The sequence below is a fragment of the Tachypleus tridentatus genome, chromosome 5 (genome assembly GCF_004210375.1).
Source record: "Tachypleus tridentatus isolate NWPU-2018 chromosome 5, ASM421037v1, whole genome shotgun sequence".
Classification (NCBI taxonomy): domain Eukaryota; kingdom Metazoa; phylum Arthropoda; class Merostomata; order Xiphosura; family Limulidae; genus Tachypleus; species Tachypleus tridentatus.
This window is the reverse complement of record NC_134829.1, coordinates 20,100,263-20,123,487: the sequence shown is the minus strand read 5'-3', so window position 1 is coordinate 20,123,487 and position 23,225 is coordinate 20,100,263. Positions and strand designations below refer to the sequence as shown.

The following is a 23,225-nucleotide window of genomic DNA, read 5'->3' as shown; positions in this document are numbered from 1 at the left end:
TAATGAAGATATTATGACAGGTTAAAGGCCATGCTAACTCATTTGTTGACTCACATTCAAAATTTTATTAAACTACCATTTTATGAATTTATACATTACATTTTGTATCAAACTGTGGATTTTAATTTAAATTTTCACATTATACATCATATAATTTTTAGTTCAAAAGTAAATATTTGAAAAACACACCTAAACATTGATTTTTTGTGTGTCACATGATATGTTGAATGCAGCACTGGCTCAGATTTGATGTTTGTGATGTCAAAATACAAAATCTATAGTTTTGTATGAATTAGGAACCTAAATTACCAATATTTAAAGACTAAAATATAAAACCAATATTTTTATACGATGATAAATCATTAATGTACTGAATCAAATACAGTGGACCCCTACTCACCTTCTTTGGTTTTTGGAAATGGTCCCTTATATACATTTAATTCTATATATAACGTGTAAATAATCGTTAAAAGCTCAGAATGCCCTGTAAGGAGTATTCCAGCCATTTTCAAATATAACAGCATTGTTTCTTTATTTTGAGACAAACCTTCATGCTGGTAAGTTGAGTCTCTTAGCTTGTTTGTTTTTTTCACCCATGGTATATTATTATATTTTGGTTATTCAAGTATTATGTATGAAATGAAAATTTTGTTTAGATTATACAAGCAGCAACCAAGTTCAAAGATCACAACTTAGAGAGATAATTGTTTGCTTTACTTCTTTGTTTACTGTTCTGTGTTTTGAGAGAAATAAGTTTTGTAAAGAGTCATAATGTATACACATATATGTAAAGAGTCATAATGTATACACATATATGTAAAGAGTCATAATGTATACACATATATAATGCATTATAACTGAAGTGTGATTAATTGTATTTTATAAAATACTAACCCACTATAACACAACCAAGACAGGTTGCTTTGTAAAGACTAAAGGCTAGTTTTATGTTATTAGATATGGGAACATGAATGCACATGCATCACATCATTGTAACTTATATCTTAGCTGGCAATGGCTGAAACATCAAAATAATATATATATTATACTCTTTACTCATTTTAGGAAGAAAAAAGTGTAATTTTTATTCATACTTTTTATAGTAGTTACAAGATCAATCAAATATACCAAACATACACAGAGATTCTGATTTGATAGTGAAAATAACAGATAAAATAGAAAGTTTTTTTCTTAAAGAACATTTGATAATTATCTGGAAATAACTATAGAGGTAGTAAATTTAAGTGAGTTTAAGAAAAATCTTTAAGTATGTGAATGATAAGGTCTAGTTTTAATATTTTTTAATTATTTTAATTTAGTTTAGAGGATGGAACAGCCAAGATGGACTTATAGCTCTCGTGTTGTCCCAAAATGTTATGTTATAATATTTATCATCCATTATTTTCTGGATCTGCACTTGCTTAATACATGCAGGTTAAAAGTTTACTCTAGATGCATTCTTAAAAATGAACTTGTGATAAAATTCCAAAATTCAGTGCCACAAAAAATAATTAACTAGTCTGGGACTCTCAGATTGCCATGAGATTTAAATTTTGCTAAGAATTTAATTGTATAAAACAAAGAAGACTTTCCTTTTTGAAAATGATAAAGGAACGTATTTGCAATTATTATTATTATTGTGCTTTTATAGAAATGTCGCACAAACAATTCTTGAAGGGGACAACTGGGAGATGGCTTTAAGAAATGAAACAGATGCAAACAAATTTGGAATTCGTCAGACCCCTCTGAGGAAACTAATTGCTCACATGCCAAGTAAGAGCATTTCTGTCAGAAAAAAAAGCCACCATAAACATATTGTCTGTGTTGTAAATTATATTGATGTATATTTGTATGTGTAGCAATACATGGTTCTATGTATCTTGTAAATCACAAAGTTCAGTATGTAATCCATCACACAATGTAGAAAACATAACTTTTAACAAATCTTCCTAAAAAAATTGGGATTTTTCAACACCAGTTTATTCTGTTTGTAGCTTTATGTGCCATTAGTTATAACAAGCTTGATTTGATAATAATGTAATATATAACGAATGGAAGATATGAGAAAGAAAATCATTTGGTATAGTATTGTCTCAGTGATACATATTATTTTATTTTGCAAAATGTAGAAACCTTTTCTACTTTTACTGTTTTTAAGTAATTTATTTCATGTGAAGTTTGTTCTTGTAGAAAAACTTTAAATAGTCAAATTTACAAGCCTGATTCACTCTGAAACTGTTGTCACTATATATATATGTTCTGGTGATATCACAGTGACACATTTTATGAAATTATAGTTGCTGACAGAAACTGTTATAGTGCTGTACTTCTCAAATTTTATTTACTATATAGAATTATTAATATTGACCATAATTACATTTTTATATTATTTGTTTATTCATTTTAAAAAGGTACTAAAAATATTCTTTAATGGTTAGTATGATGAATTTTAAAAATTCTGTCAATCTTCTCAAGTAGAAGAATTGTGACATATTTTTTTCTCTGTCTTCTTTCTTTAATTTATTTACCACCATTTCAAGAAGTACAAAATTTAACATAAATTACTTACTATAATATCAACATATCTCAGGCAAAGCATAGTTTAAAAAGTTTCCAGTGTTATATGTTTATACAGTCATAAACTAGAAAACAGACCTATTTACCACACCTACCTTTTATATCTTCTTTTTTCACAAATAGTTCTATCTGACATTTTATACTATACTCTTTATAATAAATAAAGGAATAGTTTTATCTATCAAGTGTTCTATTACATGGCTTGTTTTTGGTGCAGAATATTGTATTTTCAGTTTAAAAGTTTCTGTCCAATGGTCATATCAGCAAGCTAAAAGTAAAACTTAAAGGCCTTTATGTCATGATGAGAAAGCTAGATACATTATGATAGTTATAGAACATTGTTTGCTTTGGGCATGTTATTATTCTGTGCATTATTTAAGTAAGTAAAAATTATTTAATGTATATTTAGTATTAAAAAAAACTTAAATTTCATCAACAACTGACAGCAAAAAACAAGAAGTTACAGATAAGTAACTTGTTTTTAATGTACATTATTTATTTATTATTATAAAAGTAATTATGTAAAAATTAGAAACTTAAGTTTAGGTTGGGTAAGTTAATGAAAAATAATAATAATGGTAAATTTTCACAAGGTATGTTTCCTCTATTGTCACAGATATCCTTTGCTGTGCATAACACAAGGTTTTAATGTCTTACATTCAGATTTTTTCAACTATTTTTTATTTATGTTATTCCAATTATAATAGCATAAAATCTTAACTAATAATTCATATTTTAATAGTATACAAGTTTTAACTTCTTAACTGTACAAAGCAATATTTTTAGAAAATTCTGAATTTTCTTTAAAGATACATTTTCAGAAATATTAGCATGTCATCTTTCCTGTTTTATCAACTACCTCTCAAAAATGTATGAAATTAAACTTAAATTACTCTATAAAATCATCAATGCTCAGACAACCCATATTTTTGTAGTCTTCAATTTTGTCTAATTACAGAGCTATCAAATAGAAAATCAGACCTCTCCTTCCATAGGTACTTGTCATGTACTTTATTTCATGATTCATTAATAGTTTTCTCTTATATTTAATATTTTATTACCTATAAAAAATAAAAAGTCCAGGTTTTCATCTGTCAAATTACATGTTGTATAACATTGTGTTCTGAACAGTTAAATATCAGTTTTGCTCAGTACTAACATTGTTCCCATGAGAAAGTTAATGACTAGCATGGATGAATTTGTTAATACTCTTGTTGCATAATTAGAAAACCAAAAAAATTTTGAGAGGTAAAAAAATTAGCCTACTTTGTGCATGTTATTAGTCTATATTGTTTCATACATTATTGTCATTAATATAAGAAAATTAGGGTTAACTCTCTTCAACAATCAACAGCAAGAAAAAAGATTGCTTAAGTACTTTATTTCTTGTTTTTCATGTTTATTTTTTATGTATAATTATAAAAGTAATTAAAATTTAAATATCAGAATATTTTGGTTAATTGAAATTAAATTAGATAAAATTAATAATAATAATATTATCAAAAACATTTTTCGTGAGACACCCACAAGAGCAGCTCCTAGTAGCTCATAGGTGATGTAATTCATTGATTGATGCAACATGAACTGCACATTCCCCAAGTGATTTACAACTTAGTATGGTGAAAATAGTAATTAGACATGGTTCAAATGGTAATGAAACAATAAAATTTAATTATAAATAGGTGTATACTGTTATGAGGTTAAAGGTAATCAGGATAAATGATTATACTTTCATACTGGAATATGAAGTCATTCTAGAAAGAAAAAGGAAAGATAATTTATATTTTTTGTGGTTATGAATTCAGTTGAATTGACTAATTCCATTTTTGAATAGAGTAGAGATATAACGGATACACTTAAGTTTTAAAGGAAACAAAAAAAATTGAAATGCATTGAGGAGGCTCTAGGGATTACACAAAGGAAATTTGAGTTTTTTGAGATAAGGAAAAGTGTTTTTAATTTTAACATGAAAATTAATTCACATGTAGACTAATTTACAGAAATACTCAATATATTCATGGGCAAACCTTTATTTATTTTATTAAACATATTCCCATAAAGAATACATTTTTTTGTGTGAAAGACTTGTAATATTAACTGAAAGACTGTCAAATTTTGTGAAAATGTACACAATGTATTGAAAGTTAGAAGTATTAAATCTATAAAGAATTCAAAACAAGTACAAAGAAGTCACCTAGTCAGTCAAATTGACTGACCCTGTATTGAGAAAGTTAATACAATAATGTAAGTAATACATTCACTTAGAGATTTACATCTTGTGTTGCACGATTATTAGTTATACACAGGTCAAAGGGCAATAAAACATTAAAATTAAGTATAAACAGATGTATAATGCTACTAGCTTTAAGCTATTTAAAATAAATAATAATAGTAGTATCCATTAACAACCTACAGATGTTATAGAAAATAAAAAAGGATAGTTTAAACTTATTTCATTTTTTATGTTGGTTACAAGGTCCAGTTAAATCGACCAAGTGCACATGAAGGATACGGTAAATAACAAATGAAATATAAAATTTTTCTATAAAAAAACATTAATAATAATAAATTTATTTAGGAGGTTTTAGGGAGTATGCAAATAAAATTTGAAAATTTTTTTAATGAAAAGTATTTTTAATTTTAGTATGATAATCACTTTGCACTCAGAGCAATCAGCACTCTAGCTTTATATATTCACAGACACATTTTTAGTAAAAATATTTAACTGAAACGTTTAATTTTTGTGTACAAGAGACTTATTTACTGAAATCTTGCTAAATTTTGTGAAGATATGAAAAATATATTAAAAATTATAATGTGGAAACTGACCATTTTGGAGTTAAAAGGTCAGTCACACTGACCAAGCCCATAATGAGAAAGTTAACATACAGCCTTTTAGATACTAGTTGCACTGTTATGGAACTTTTCTGGGATTGCCAATTAAGAGGCTAATTTTCTGGTAATCTCATTCCTTATCCAAATTCTCAGTTCAACTGAAAGGACCAGACTGACCCATTATTAGAGATGGAATATTGACTACTCAAAGTTTACTTTGTGTATGTACATAAAATTTGGAAAGATTTTTGAATCAAGCTTAAGTCTGTTTTACACCAAAAATCAGATATGTTACAAAATTATTTGTACCCAAAATATATGTAAATTGCTTACATCAGACTGATTCAGACTCTTGAGAAGTTGAAGTGAAAGATTATTTTCTTGTGAGGAATAAAATATGGCACATTGCATTTGCATAACTTCTGGAACCTCTGAAATGCATATCTACAGTTGTTATTTTTCAGCATCACTATATATTGTATCCAATATTTATTCTCCTTTACCACCTGACTGTCTCTAAATCAGCAATGTAGAGTACACTGAATAGTTGATAACACTGACATCATATTATACGTACTAGTGTGTTAAACTGTAACTAGTCGTGGCATGCACCTCTTGACTTCCCAACCATGTATATAGAGATAATAGAAGTAACTTAGTTGTTGCTTTTCCAGAGATAATATATGTTTGTAATAAATTGCAACAAGTTACTTTTATCTGGATTTAAATCATGTCTATAATGTGATGTGTTATTACATTTCATACACAATAAGTATCACAAATGTCTTTTTAATGTACATTTTCAAGGAAAAAAATTTTGAAGGTTTTTATTTTGTCAGTTATTTTTCTGTTTTGATAATATTTTATCCTTGTACAGAATATTTTATTTATTGATAAATGTGTTGTAATGTTTCATAATTTGAAAGCCACGAAAACAAGCTGGTTTTGAATGTTTTGGTAGAATGCCTTCTTTTCTAATGTTATATTGATTCACATTTCATTTTGTTAGTTAATTTAGAAAAGTTAAGTATTTTCAATGCCTTTATACAGCTCTTTCATAGGACCATTGATTTCAAACTGCAGTTTCAAGTTGCACAGGTGGATAAGAATAATGACCCATTCTACCTAGATAGGATACCAGTCCTTTATTAGTTAACTCTCAGATAACAACTGATACAGATTTTTTATAGCATGATAAACTGGAATTATTGAGGTAAAATGCCTTGCTCAAGGACACAACTACATAATTTGAGCTAGCTCTGACTATGAGTTCAAAGTGGGAAGTTACTGAACTATTCTGCTTATCTTTTAACATGTAATGCTGCAAAATTGCTTGCAACATGTTTTTAGGCCTGCTGCTATCATTCATACACATTCAAACAATGCACAGTTTACAAGCATTGAATATCCAAAATTATTTGTTATAAATCATTAGAAAACTTGAGGATTCACCTGAAAAGTATTATGTGCACAGCAAAGGCAAATACACCTATGTGGGAAAAGCTAACAAAAGAAGGCTAGTGTATGCCTTAGATTCTCCACACAGTGCACTAATAAAAACGGATATCATATAGTGTCTAGTGGCTCAAAAAGTGAAAATATTACATTTTAACTTGTTATTATTTGTTATGTAGTTGTTAAACTTTCTTTCATAACCTAATATAAAATTTTTTTTTTTTTTAATTTTAGATGAAGTCTGTACAAAATTCAGTTATCACTAGTTAATATTATATACATGTTACACATTTATGCAGTAACATCTTGTTAAAATGTGAAATCATAGCCCTTTTCATTGGAAAACCTATCTTTTTAGGTCTTTACCATTGGGAAAGAGACTACCTGTTAAAAGAATAACTAGAGTTTCATCAACCTTCTTTTAAATGTGACTTTTCAATATTTTTTTTTATCCTTTGTGTTCTGTATTATCATGTATAAAACCATCATTATTAGTGGTAATGAAATTTTTAGGAAATCTTTAACAGTGTGTTTATTGTTTTACCATCTCTGATTTTAAATTTTTTATCGGTATGCAGTTTTATACACCGATGCAAATCATTTTTCCTCGTTTTTATTGTCTAGGTGTAGCTGAATTTGTTTTCAACAAGTGTGTAAAGACAAATGGGTTTTCTCCTGAACATCCTGAGTTGTCAAAGACTTTTAACTACCAATATCTTGATGACATCTTTGAAGTATATAAAAATGGTCATGGTAATTATAAATCAAAATGTTTAAGGGTTCTGAGTAATGGGAGAAAAAGTAATGTTGGAATATTTGTCTTATTATAACTTTAGATGTAGTAAGCTTTAGACTACACTGTAGTAATAGTAATCATGCATGACAGTATCTTTTTTTGCATTGCACTAACTGCTGTTTGGCCTAAGGTTTTGCTAGTAAGTCATAATAGTGGTTCTTCAATGTTGCTTAACACTTAAAAAATATTTTTTTGAAATATCTGTAATACTTATTACTTTCAAATATAAACAGATTGTTATGTTTGTTTCATGGTTCTAGATTCTTTCTTTCAATATTAAATTACAAAAAATGTGTCTAATGTATGAAGTGTGCAAAGTAATTATTCAAATGCATTTTCTATTATTAATCAGTATGTGATAACAGTGATTGTATAAACATAAAAAAAAAAAAAAAATTTATTAAGGTATTATTAGACTTGACACTTAAAATTAATTCTCAAAAATTTCTCAGTTCTTGACCAGTGAAAGCATGAAGCATATAAAGCAATTTATATTAGAACCATGAGATGAGAAAAAGAATGTAAGTTATTAAAAACATTAAGCTCTAGACAGATCAGCTAAAATCATTTAGTTTAGAGGGTTGATATTTGAAATTTAATGTTGAAAAGATAACTTTAACAAGAAAATCTCAATCAACAGCATTATCTCATTCTTGTTAAACATAGCCAAAAATTATTTTTGTTTTTTGTAGGTATAAATGGAGGGTTAAGCATTAATTTTTTCATTAAATATGATAAAAAAGTCAATGAATGTGTCAGTTTTTTCAAAATTTTTGTTTTTGTTTTTGATAAACTTTTACACTTGTAATACACTGACTGTGTTATGAGAAGTCTGTTGGTGAACTTTATCATAAAGTGCGAGATGTACTACATTGATATTTGAAGTTAATATGTTGTGACTGATCCAAAGAAACATGCAACTGCATTCAAATATATCAGCTTGTAGTGTAGTGCACACACACAAACACACGCATCCCAGGAGGCATGAGAAATGTTCATTATGTCTCCTATTAGTGTTGAACAGTATAAGAACACACCCAATCATCTATCCTACTGAGATATATATAAACCTCTGAATGTAATTTGATTTACATACCTAGATTAATATGGCTGTGTGGTAAGTTTCATTTTATGATTAATAAACAACTAATTCCAGAGAATCATTCAGCAAAGTATAGTTTAATGTAAGATTATAATGCAATTTTTACCAGACCCAGACAGCACCTAAAAAAATAGGTCAGTATATCTACCAGTAGGGTAATGCAATTATAAGTTAATACTCATCATATTAATACTAGAGGACACCTCAGCAGTTCAGTATATCTAATAATGGTGCACTGGAAATTAGTGTTGCAATCTTTGGGTTAAAATTAATGTAACTTCAAACTTTGGCTATTTTAGATTTTAGTACGTATGATGATGATGGCAGTGTTAAAGAAGATGCTCAAGTTTATACTACTGATGCTAAAATTTTGCAAAATAATCATCCCTTGATGATAATGGTAAGGAAAACAAGAAGTATAAATCTAGTTTATTTGTATAACTTATATACATTAATATACACTTTTTAAAATAAATCCATTACTTTATTAAAATGTGTTTAACCTTTTCCAGATGGGTTGAGGGTTAAAGGTCATATCATTACAATTTTATGAATTTATCTCCTTAAGTTTGGTATCAAACAGTAGGTTATAATTCAGATTTTCATATTATACATTATTTAAATTCTTAATTTTAAAAGTCAGTATTAAACACATAAACCTAAACATAGGTTTTGTGTGTCATGTGGTATGTGGAACTCAGCATTGGTTCAGATTTGATGTTTGCAGTGTCAAAACACAGTCTATAGTTTTGTATGAATTAGGAACTCAAATGATTGATATTGACAAGCTAGAATATAAAAAAAATTTTATCTCTTCTGTTTGTTGCACTATCACTATATTTAGTGAATCAACCACAGTGGCCCCCATTCACTCTTTCCATTTTTGGAAATGGTCCCGTATATATACACTTACTTCTATATATGACTTATGAATAACCAATCAGTAGCTCAAAATGTCCCCTTAGTGATTTTATCAGCCATTTTCAAATAGACTGGCATCCTCTCTTTCTTTTAATACAACCTTCAGGTTGGTAAGTTGAATCTTGTTTGTTCATAATTACATATTTTGTCAGATACAGCGTAGTTATTGAACTTGATATAAATTATAATAGTATTCTATGGTGTTGGTGAAGTAACTTATTATTTTTTGGTTATTCAAATGTGTATATACACATATAACCTAAAAACAGTTATATTTCATTTTATGTCTTCCATGTGCAAAATTTCTCAAGGCTTAGCAATGCAATGCAAAGAGAAGCAGCAATGAGCACTAAGGTCGTTACTAGAAGAGATAGCTATATGCTTTATTTCTTTATTTACTGTTCCATGTTGTAAGAAAAATACATTTGTAAATAGTAATAATGTATATACATATAAAATGTATTATGACTGAAATGTGACTATTTTATCAAATACTAGTCCACTAAAACACAACCAAAATAGGTCATTTTGTATAAACTGAAGGTCAATTTTACATTATTGGATACAGTAACATGGGTGCATGTGTACTGTATCTTTGTTACTTTGTATTGTTGGTCTGGCATGGCTGAAATATCAATATAATAAATATATATTCATATATAAATTTATAATGTTGTGAGATTTCAGCTATTTAGTCTACACATTTATGTTTTCATTTTACAATCTGCAGCCATACTGTAATGAAAAAGGCATAATCTGTGTTAATTTCCTATTTTATGTGGTGGTTATGAGATTAGTTAAATCGACTGAACCCACATAGAGATTTGTTAGTGAAAATAACAGATAAAATATAAAGTATTTTCTTAAGAAATGTTTGGTAACGATCTGGACATTATTATAAAGATTTTGCTTGTGAAATTTGAGATTTTTTTACTGCATAAAAGTTTTTAATCATAAAATGAAAATTACTTTGCAAGTCAGATAGGCAACATGCAAAAATAAAAAAGGCATAGAAAAACATTGTCTAACAAACCATAAGTCTGAAAAAAAAATCTGATATTTTGCATGTGAAAGCCATGTGACTTTTACTGATAGTAAAATATTTCATGAATATTTGATGAAAGAGTTAACACTATAATATTTAAGAAGTAAATAGTTAAAACAAATATTACACAAATACAGCAATGGTATAATTTTACTGTTATGATGTGAACAGACTATTATTAATATTACTCGTGTATAAAACCATATTCAACTAATATAATAGTAAACTGACAAAACAATTTATAAGCATAGTGAGGTGATTTCATTTTAAGAAACATATTACATGGTTCGAAAATTAAAACCACTTCATTGTGCTTATAAATTATTGTTTATCAATTTACTATTATTAATATTAACTGTTTAATGACATCACATCCTTGCAAAAATTAGCCTATTATAAACAAAACACAAGAACGTTACCTCACTTTACAGTAGGCAAATTTTTGTTAGATTGCTTTATGGAATTATTTTAATTTAAGCTGTTTTTCTTAATTTAATTTCACCATAACATTACATAATGCTGCAATATAAATTAGTAGTTTTAATAGCCTTTATGATTACCTATGTCTGATTATTAATTAGTTATGAATTGTTCTGTTTATTACCAAGTGCTAATTCCTGATTAGTTTATGTCCCATGTGCTAGCTTCTAATCTGCTGCAACCTTCTGGGAAGTCTTAAATATGGCTTGGGTACTATTCTGGCTTGATACCTTTCCTGAAACTATTAAAATAATTAATTGAATTCCAAATAGGAAGGATTATGAATGAGTGAATAGAACACCTTACTTTGTAATAAGAAAATCTCAGCTTGATTCCTTACCCTTTTCAGGATTTTTCTTGATAATGGCAGCTTATTAGTGACTGTTTGAAGCTCAGAATGTAAGGAAATTAGTAATATCTAATAATATTAAAGAAAATCATTAAACATTAGTGATTGTATTGGCTTACTAACCTTGATAATGAGAAACTGAAAATTGAATTATTGTAACAAAAGTTGCTACTAGTACATGTTACCCACTAAAAATTAATAGCTTAGCGCTATTTTTTCAACAAAAACTTGAAAGCATTGCATTTATTATATGACAATAATTTTCTGATATTCCTTCATCACAGATGTATAAATTAGTAAAGCTGATAATTTTGAATATTAAAGCAAAGAAAACTTTATTAAACTTAATAATTGTAATTCAAGTAGCTGTTAGTAGAACTAATGGATATTTTTTATAATAATTTGAATTATAATTTTGGTTTCAGCTTTGGTGTGCTGTTTACAAATAAAATCACTAACTTTGTGATAAAGAAAGTGCTTCACTGTTCCTAAAATAATAATCACTTATTAAATGTCAAATTGATTAAATGCTATCTGGTTTTATTGGTATTAAGTATAATTGAATGTCTAAGTTAAATTAACTGTTCAGTTAGTTAGATAATTGGACAGTATTTTTGTAATACACTGTGTTTTATTGTTTACATAACTTTGTTAATTTATTGGCTCGCTGAAATTCTTCTGTTTCAGATTTATGCAAAAGATCTACCAGAAAATGTTATATGAATGTTAAACATTTCATATGTATGTGTTGCAACTTGTGTTTTACTTAGGCTTTATGCACTATTATATTTAAATGTTATTGTGCTAGCAGAAATGTATAGGTGTTACTGTAGCTTTTTGGGCAGTAAATTAATAAAGGGAAAGACAAAATCAGATGCCAGTCTCTGTCGTTCAACTTATTTATGTACACTTTTATTCCAAGATCATCATACGGGTATATTAAATTTGGTAATTTATATATCTTGTGTAAAAATACAAAAAACACTGATTTTATTAAAATAATTTATTTTTTTCCAAGAAGCCAGTAAGTTTAAGTAGGTTTCTCTTTCCTGATACTAAATATATATCAGGGTTCTAAGGCACACATGGAAAAACTGAATCAAAACTAAAATGCAACAGTATAGTACTAGTAGTATTTTGACTAAATTATACAAAACAGATTTGTTATTTTTAAAGGTTCGGATGAAACAACAGACTCTACTAGGACACCCTCTATGTACAAGTTTGGTTAATTATAAGTGGAAAAGATATGGAAGATATGTCTACTATGGTGATCTTTTCATCTACTTAATCTTCTTAACATTCTTGACAGGCTATGTCCTTACAACACCTCCACCTTGTCCAGAAGAGATGATACATGAAAGCTCTCACTGTTGGTCTGTACAAAAGGTTTCAAACCTTGTATTAAATGTTCCTCTCTCTCTCTCTTTTTTTTTTCATATATTATAACATGTAACCTTTAAGATACTTTGTAGGTTTAGTGTTGTGATTATTGTCAAATAAATTATAAATTATTTTAACAAGAATGGTGAAATCATATATGCTTACATTCAAGATGTAGCTAACTTTATATTTATTGTAAACCCTGTTAACCTCACTATTTTTGTAGTTAACCTATGTATGTACTTCCAGAATATTCTAGTTAAAAAGAAATATATTTTTGTCAGATAAAATGAAAAGCTCATTATGCATTTAATACTGTTTAGAATGTTATGTATGTGTATATTATAGTACTTTTCTTTTTTACTTTATAGAGGTAATATAGTGTAGATATTAAAGAAATGATGAGTCTTCTTTTTTTCTTCTTATAACAATCTATGAGCCATTACTGTAAAGTAATAACATGATCATAATTATTGCCATGAAAACATTACAGATTCTTGATGTTTTTTGACTGGAACACCTAATTCATACAGTAGTTTTAAAATTACTTATATACCAGTATCATAAAAATACTTTATTTTACATAATTTCTCTATATGCAATATAATTATAAGTACAGTAAAACCTGTTTAAGCTAGAAACTGCACAGGGTGGAAACCTTTACAGACCAGAAATATCAAAATTTTGCAGCATTATCTTAAGATTTGTCTTATAAAAGGCCCTTTATGTGGCAGGACCTGTGTAATGGGATGGAAAACTATCTTTTACCTACCTCATCTATCAACAAGTAGGATGAGAACCTGAGTAAGGTCGAAAAAATGTTTTTAATTAAATATTTATTTCTTATTTAATTAATAAATTGTTTAAATATTAATAAATTCTTATTACAGTAAGTATTGGTTAAATATATTCTGTTATTTTTCTGCCATGATTGTTTTTGTAGTTAAATTAGATTCATGATTTGTAAAAATATATTTGTCTTTTAAGTTCAAAATTCTACTCTTTAAATAATTCTCACAAAAAATAAATTCCTATCTTCCTTAATTTTAAAATTTAAGGAAAATTTACCATAGATAATTGGTAAAAGTGAAAATCTGTGTTGTTTCAAAAATGTAAGGAAGAATCAACTTCCTGTGGGATGGAAAGCAAATGATAAAGCATGGATGACAAATGCTATATTCAAGTAATTTTTGAACAAATTAAACAAAAGAATGGAACAAGAAAATAGGAATATTTTACTTTTCATAGATGATGCAACTTATCACCCAAAATTTCATCTTTCAAATGTTTATTTAGTCTTTCTTCCTGAAGGTACAACATTAGTTCTACAGCCATTAGGTAATGGAATTATACAGTGTATAAAATTGAAATACAGAAAATTGATGGTTCAGCATATTATTGCAAACATGGATGACTGTAAGACAGCATTTGAAATAATCATGAAAATTGACATATTAGATGCAATTGCATTTTTAAAGCATTCAGTCAAATGTGCAAAAGATGAATGCATAATAAAGTGCTTTCAAAACTGTAGATTTATTTTTGATAATAGTGAAGATTGTGGAGAAGTTGTTTGTTATGACAATTCTAGTGGAATCCAAACTGATTGAGAAGATTGATGCAGAAGATTTTGTGAATGTTGACAAGAATGTTTTAACAGAAACTGATGAAATTGATTTAAAATCTATAATAGAATCATAAGATGGTAACAGTGTGAGATATTCAGAAGATGAACAAAGTGGAAAAGATTGTGAGGAAATAGAAATTCCTACTTCATTGCAAGTGTTAAATTATATTAATGCTATCAAATTGTTGGCAAAAATGAAGGGGGAAAATGAACTTCGTGAAAAGGCCATAGAATTGACGTTCTCTTTTAACTGCATAAGAAAGCCTATTAAAAAAAAACAAAACAGTTGAAATTGACACTTTCTTCAAATAAATTTGATTAAGATTTTGTGTACTTGTGTGTATTTTGAATGTCTATTTTTTTATCTTATTTTAATAAATATAGCATAAACAATATAATAACTTTATTCACAAACATCTTACCTTCCCTTGAATCAAGCAAGTATAACGTTCCACTTAAAAATTATATATAATTAAGGAAATGCATATTCACTATGTCTAAGCCGGAGAAACCTGATAAAGCTGGAAATTTTACTCAGTCCCGTGCAATTCTGCCTTAGGTTGTACTGTATTATGTCATAAAATCTTGTTACACTTTTATAATGTTATAAAATGAATTCGTTACATGACATTTTACAAATATGATAACAAAAAGCTGTATTCATAAAAACTAACCATTTTCTTAATATAGTTTTTGTTCCATTCTAGAATAGGATTCTAAAATCCAATGTTTGTTTTGAAAGTAACCTGTTTCTATACTAGCAACTTGTTTTTGTTGTTTTTCCTTTTACCCCATTCTTTCCAAATCAAGAACTATTTTATGTTTAATAAATATGTTTGCATGAAACTTAACCATTGCTTTAGTGTTTAAGTATTTACTAAGTGATGAATCCATTCTTTTTTTTGTATTTTTTTAGCCTCGGAAATCACACTTGCCATCCTCCTATGGGTCCTTGTGACAACAACTTTAGCAATTTTACACAGACTTTGTTTGCCAGGATAGGAAAATTCATCATTTACATTATGGCTATTATTCATCTGTTTAAAGAAGTATAATTATTTTATGAGTTTTTGTCTTTCTTTTTATTTAAGAAATAAACTGTAAATTAGATTTTTTATTCCTTCACACAGAAATTATATAATGTATTTTCCTGTTGGTAGTAAAATATTTAGTTCTACTGTTTCTTGTTTATATAGGTATAAACATCTAATCAAAGGTGAGGGAACTTTGGAGTTTTCATCATGCATTTAAGCTAGGGATGCATAGACTCACCTATTTGGTTATGTGGCTCATTCATCAATATACATTATTCTAATAATTCATTAAAAGCTTCTGAAATATAAGAATATTAAGAACAGCAATAAGAACAATAACCTGTACCAGTTGAGTTTTTATCTTCTAATGTAAAAGTATAATGTATGATATGCTGCCCAACCTGAAAATATTTATTACCCAAAAGCAAAACTACACCATAGCATGAAAAGAATTTGTAAAAAATGTACTTGTTTTACATACCATTTTGTGAAGATATATATTACACTTGAAATTGGTACCATTAAAAATTATATTTATTTGATCTTACACATAGAGATATAAAGTAAAGTTGTAACCTTTGTAACAATTTTGCAATGATATATTTTGGGCATTCCACAGAAATGTATTACGTATCTATTGCATTGTGATTTAATAAAATATGCATTTTCAGTGGTGAAAATATAGTGTCCTGAGTAATGCTAAAGTATAAATGTTGTAAATATTTATTGAAGCTATTTGTATTTTAGCACAAAATTAGACAATTGTTTAACTGCACTGTGTTCATTTCGGTGAGTTGTACCCCAGGTTTTAATGACAGACTTACCAATTATCTACTGAGAGATGTGAAATATCTTCATTTTTTTATGTACGATCACCAATATCTTGTTGCTAAACTGTGTTGTTAGTGGTAGTTAAATAAATTAGTATTTTACATAACAATGTGTTTCTATATTTGCATTTCAGTAACAGTCAGGTTACATTTGTTACTTTTATACACATATTTGTTAACATTCATGGTCTTACATAAAGCAAAGAAAATAACTTGGCCTTTAATGCTTCAGAAATAAGAAAATCATATGTGATATATGCTTGGGGTTGAAAATTTATAATTTTAGTTATCTTTTACTGTGAGATTGTATGTCATGTATTGAGCCCCAGTAACTTAATTAAGTTATTTGTTCATTTTATATTCAGAAGTACATTGAAATCTTCTTTTTATATCACACCTTTTACTGATGCTTCACACCTACTGTATGTACAGAAATATTGGAATGGAAATAGGATAAGAGAAAAAGGATTAACATGTAAGAATAGGAATGCTGGGAAAATACCAGAAAAAGTGACAAAACATAGTTTGAATTATGAAAGGTGTTTCATTTACTCGTTTAGATGTGAAGTGTAAACATAAATCATTTGTCAGCTGTTTTAATAAATTAAATATTTTCATAAAAACGTATATAAGTTTGAAGTCTAGGGCACTATATAACTTCATTTTCATGGCACTTCGTACTGATCATAGATATCCAGATAGTAGAATCCTCATTGTTGATTTTAGCTCAAAATATTAGTAATTTTAAATAATTTATTGAGATTGAAACATTTTGTGAATAATGTCAAGTTATAAGAGTAACTTTTGGAAATGTAATGAAGGTGAGTTTTTAAAGTAAATTTATCCTTCCTATTAATTATAGATTGGATTTCCATAGAGATTAAACCACTATAATATTTTAATATTGCACTTGTTATTTAAAAATGACATTACAAGATGATCAAAGTTGATTATGTTACATGAATGAAATCTAATTTTTCAGGTTTTCCAAATGTATGAGAAAAGACATGCATATTTCACAGTTGAGAACCTAATTGAATGGTGCTGCTATATATCAGCATTGCTTTTTGTTTTTGACTTTACAAGTTGTTCACAAACCACTGGAATTAGACTGGTTGGTATTCCTTTTTATGTTTTTAATTGAGTTACAATCACCAGGCTTTCATCTGTGTTACAAAGTTATTTAAAGTATTGTTTATACACCACTTTAGTCAGATCAGTTAATGTGTTTTTTAAAAATTTTGTTTAAGTTTCAGTGATTAGCTAGATTAAAATTTCTGTTATAAACGTTTTTCACTAATTGCTTGCACACCCTTGAGTCAGGTTGATTAGTGTTGTTTTATATATTTTTGTTTGAGTTTCAGTACCTAGCTAGACTACTAGTTAAATCATAAACTTACCTCCTAAACTGTTCACACATCACTAGAATATATAGGCTAGGTTTTGATCACATTTTTATTCTATTTTACTGTAATGTTAAGATCACCAATGCAATAATATATAACAGAGATTATAATGTGTACTTTATCAACATAGTTTATGATATATTTTATTGTAAATAAAATTAATCAAATGGGATATATTTAGTGAAGGTACCAGCCCCTCCTTTCCAAAGCTAATGCCATCCATTAATCAAAATTTACATTTATTTCATATTTGGACCCATTCTAATTAAGAAAAGGTTGAGTCAAAACTAATTATAATATAGATTAGTAAGGAAGAAAGACTTGTCATCAGCTGAGGAAACTTTTGCATTTCTTTGGCTTTTAATTAAAATTAATGCAGAAGGATATTTTCTATAAAATGTAAAAGGTTAAGATACATGAAAACCTGCTGTTAATTTCACTTTTGCTGGGTACAACAAATTTTAAAGCATAATTTTAATTCATCATATTCTTAAGTCTAATTTCTATTCTTTGTACATGTAGTAGCTTTAAAATTTTCTTTTTAAAAAATAGAGCTGTGCAGCTGAGGAATTAGCTTCAAATGTAGTATACATGTTATGCAAATTAAGGTTTTAAGGGAAGATGTCCAATACAAAAATTAAAAACATCCAGTAAGTTAATTTTAATTATAGAATTAATGTCTAGCATTCCAAGGACGTTTTTCATATCCAGTTGAATAACATGAAACTCTAATGTATGTTACAGATGTTTTGGATACCTAAGTTCCAACATGAATTTACTAGCCAAGAACATTCATTTACAGTAGATTGTAACTAAGAGAGGATGTGGCAGGAAGAGTTTAATTTTTTATTCAGAGTTTTGCAACCAAACAAAATTGAAGGCTAAAAATTATGGTTTGCCTAAGCAATAATAAATGTGATGAGACTCTAAAACTAGTCGATTTACCAAAAGAAATTACAACTTTTATTCAAATATTCTGTGTTTCAAACATTAGAAGTATCTATTAAGGAGCCCAAAATGTGTGCAGTTTTAAGTTTGATTATGATAATCACTGTTTTCAAATGCTTTCCTATTTCATGTAAGTTAAGCACTCATAGAAAACTTATTTCATGAAAGATCCAGGGTGATTAGTAAAGAATAACATTTTTGTTACATATGTAGGTGTTAAAATGTTTTAGTTATTGAATTATAATGGAGTATAAGATAGTGTTTTACAAAGGAGAAGTAGCAAGATCAGTGACAAAATGTCAATATTACAGTTAATATTCAAATATGTTACTGAAATATAGATAGAAAAAATTGAATATTTCACACCAGTTTAAAGTCAGAAACAAAGTGGTAAATATTTACATCTTGTCCATAGAAAGAGTTATTGTGCACCAAAAAAAAGTTTGTTTTTTATATCCAAATAAAATTATAGTGTAAAAAAAAGTGGGAGCTTCTGTGTACTACCAATTAAAGTATAGTAGCTTCATATACACTACTTAAAGCAAATTTACAACATTAGTCTGACTCACTTTCTGATAAATCAAAGTGCAAGATGATATTCATCTTAAAAACAAAAATGTTTTTGTTCATTGTATGGTTTGCATACTTGCTACACCTCCAGAACTACCAAAAATCATACCTACAGTTTTTTTTCAGCATCCCTGTACGTTTTGTCTTGTATTAACTCTCCTCTGCCACAGACTGTTGCTAAATCAGAGAAGTGAGATTAAACAAATAGTTGATATCTCTGACATCAAATACTTACTACCATGTTGAATGGGTCTTCTATAAGGATTTATGATATATACACTTTAACCCCATCCATTATCACTGAATGAATACTTTTATAAATGGTGTCTAGATGCAGTGAAGGCCAAAACCTGTTTATCTGTTTCTCTTACACAAATAATAAAGTGCTTGTTATTAATGGGCTGAGTTATTCTTGTCAGCAAATCAGATAGTAATTGTAAATACAATTGCCTTCATCTACTCTTCCCATTGATCAGCTCATCTAACAAGAACCAGTAACTCCTTTCTTGTATCATGAACTTGAAAGTTTATTGATATATTTAAGGTGGTGTTTGAACTTGAAAAAAAAGACTTTGCAAATAGTTAATGAGATTTGCGTAATAATACTTTGAAATTTACAAAATTTATATAAATTTTCAGTAACTGACATGTTGTGTGTGTGTGTTATTTCTTTAAAGATAAGAGAGAACTACGAACATATCCTGTAAGAGGGGATGTGGCAGGAAGGGTTTGCTTTTTTATTGAGAGTTTTGTAAAGAAACAAAATTAAGGCTATAAAAATTATGATTTATCTGAACAATAATAATTCTTTAGTAAGGAAGACAACATGTCTAGAGAAAATGTCACATGTGTAATACTAGGGAAAATTCAGGATTTTTTAAAATATTTTTTTGCAGAATTAGGAATTTAAAACTTCTATAGCATTTTATGGTATATTAATTAGTATAATATAAACAAATAGTAGTTTAATAAAATTTTTAATGTAAGACACTAAAACTTTTTTTAATGTATAGTAAAGGATATTTAGATTGAAAGAGTTAAGTGTGAAGTATCTTTAGAATCTCTACACTTTTAGTGATTATTTTGTATTTGGGGTCCAAGGAAGAACTTAGATTTCACTGAGGTTGTCAAGAATTCATATCACTATTTCTTAAGTTAATGAAATTACTTTATTTTTAGCTCTTTTTTCTTTTCTTTTCTTTACATAGTCTAACTTTCACAGGGGAACTGCATACACTGATATGAACTCTTTGTTCAGCAATACCTTCTTCATTAAGCTCTTGTCAGTTGCACACTTTATTATATTATATGATTGTGTTGCAGCTTACAGAGTACTGTTTTTCATATCTTGCTACCTGTGAAACGTTAAACTGTTTTTTTTATGAACCTCTGTCATCTTCTCTGTGATTTACTAACCACAACTCATCTAGAAGTGTACACTCAAGTTTGATATCTTTTAGTTGTTAACATGACTAAATTCTCTGCTCTGTTTGTTATCCAATAGTATTTCATTAGTAACTTTTATAGTGACGTTTTATCACCAATCATGCCAATCCTCCTTTGTAAAACACCATCTTATAATCTGTTACTAGCTGAGGAACATGGGGTAAACACAAGTGATGACATACAAGGGCAGAACTTAATGCCAACTACCCCACATCACTTCTCAGGGGGATGTGCTGGTACATACTATGTTTGGTGAATATTAGTTTGATGGTTTGTGTACTATAAACAGATATGTGTCCACACTTTTGTTAATTTGGTAGTTTACCACATAACAATTATTGGCATGTGTGTATGTTATAAAAATGCTATTTATTTTTAATTGTTATATTCATGTATATGTTCTGTTATTATTCATGCTTTCATTTGTTTTGAATATGTAATAATAATTTTACATACGATTAAATATGAAGGTAACTTAACTTACCGTGTGGAAGTAAATATTAAAATGATTAAAAGGTGATTTATTTTTTTGTACTGAATCTAATGTGTATTATTATTATTATTCATTCTCAGGTATGGCAGTGGCAGTTGGGAGCTCTGTCTGTCTTCCTGGCATGGATGATATTGGTCTTGTTTATTCGCAAATTTCCTGTTCTTGGGATCTATGTAAACATGTTCACTGATATTCTACGCACGTTCTCAAAGTTTTTTATAGTCTTTTTCTTCTTCATTGTTGCTTTTGCCTTTGGATTTTATGCACTTTTGCAGAATCAGGTAATTTACTTTTTAGGTTTTGTTTCCTTAGAAAGTTGTTTATAAATTGGAAAAAAATTAGGTTAGGTAAACGTCAAGTTAATATATATCACATTATCATGATATAATAAAAAATCTGGACGTAAATGTTAATCTTTTATAATTTATTTCTGGGCTTTCATTGGTTAAACTGAAGTGGACATATCCTGTAACTGATGAATATGTTTAAAATTATGATCTTTTATTGCTTCTTGGTTAAAGAGCATCAAAATGTTATGAGAAGTTTTTAACTCCTTCTAACTTTGTGAGATAGTGTATAGGCAACTTCTACTTTAATTCATAAAAGTTGTAACCCATAAATATAACTATGTCTGAAACATGTATTTTAAATGCAACTATTGAATATTTTTGAATGGATGTCAAAAATGTTTGAGGAATTTACAATTATTCATAAAATAAAAACCACCACATGACATGACCATATACTGTCATGATTTATATAATATATCTTAATATTGTCATGTGCTCTCATAAAAATACAAGACATTAGATAGGAAAAAGAGATAAATAAATTAATATATAAGAAGGATAGTTTGATATTTTAGTACATTCTTTCAACGTTTTTTTCTGGAAAACATTTTGCTAAAATGCTAAAAAACAGTGGAAAATATTTTAAAGTGTCGATCAGCCTTATCTCTCTCAAAACAATGTAGAGTGAAAGTTTAAACAAGATCACTACAGTGTATAGTCAGGGATATTTTTTTTGTAAATTATTGCTCAAGTACTATGAAAATTTAAAATTCTATTAGAAGATATGAAGCACTTGTTTTTATACTTGAGTAGATTACATGTGGTCACTTATAATTTATTTATTTTATTTAATCTTGTAATGGTTTAGCATTAATCTTGAGGGCTTATAATGCAGAAATTCAAAGTTCAATTCCCATGGTGAGCATAGCACAGTTGGTCCATCTTATAATTTTGTGCTTATCAGGTAGTTTGTGTAGTTACTGTATTTATTTTTCTTTGTGGTTGCTATACTAAAGTAATCCTGGGGGGTTTTAATTGACATAATCAAATATTTATAAGCATTGATTAATGTTTCAAAAATAATGACCTAAGTGGGATAATGTTTTAAGTTATTTCTGTTTTTAATTATTCAAACCAACTATCAATTGAATAAAATAATTCCATATCTATTTATCGTTATTGTTTTTGATCACTTCAAAGTTTGTGTCATGCCTCACAAAAATAATCAGCTAATTGAAATTGATTTCCCATTATTACTATTTTTAGTTATTGCAACTATTTAATCTCCTGTAAGAATAGCCAGTTGATTGAATTTAGTCGATTAATGAGATTTAAAATTAATTGATTATCAAATTCAACTAATTGCCTAGCTTTAATGGCCAATGATTTTCCTGCAGTACCACTAATGTCCGTATTATTAATGACAACGTGTATAACCCACACTCCTTTACAGCACCTTTAATCCTCATAATTTTTTTATTTGTTCACATACAGTGAATTTGAGTTTTGTACAACTTGTTTAGCATATTTTAAAATTAACATGGCTTTTATTTAGCAGTAAATCCTCTTTTTGGAAAATTGAAAGTCTTATATTATTTATTTTATTTAAATGATTCTTAATGTTCAAGTAGTATTTGT

At 27.8% G+C, this 23,225-nt stretch overlaps 1 protein-coding gene across 6 annotated transcripts in view; it reads left to right on the top strand.

Annotated features, from left to right (window-relative positions):
* LOC143250658 (transient receptor potential cation channel subfamily A member 1 homolog) overlaps positions 1-23,225 on the top strand; it is an 85,513-nt gene that overhangs the window by 55,082 nt on the left and 7,206 nt on the right. For all 6 annotated transcript variants that reach the window (XM_076501529.1, XM_076501530.1, XM_076501528.1 and 3 more), the window contains 7 exons: positions 1,652-1,773; positions 7,492-7,620; positions 9,065-9,165; positions 12,737-12,936; positions 15,487-15,619; positions 17,417-17,548; positions 21,378-21,578. In XM_076501529.1, the coding sequence (XP_076357644.1) occupies positions 1,652-1,773; positions 7,492-7,620; positions 9,065-9,165; positions 12,737-12,936; positions 15,487-15,619; positions 17,417-17,548; positions 21,378-21,578 (1,018 nt within the window). The remainder of the gene's footprint in view (positions 1-1,651; positions 1,774-7,491; positions 7,621-9,064; positions 9,166-12,736; positions 12,937-15,486; positions 15,620-17,416; positions 17,549-21,377; positions 21,579-23,225) is intronic.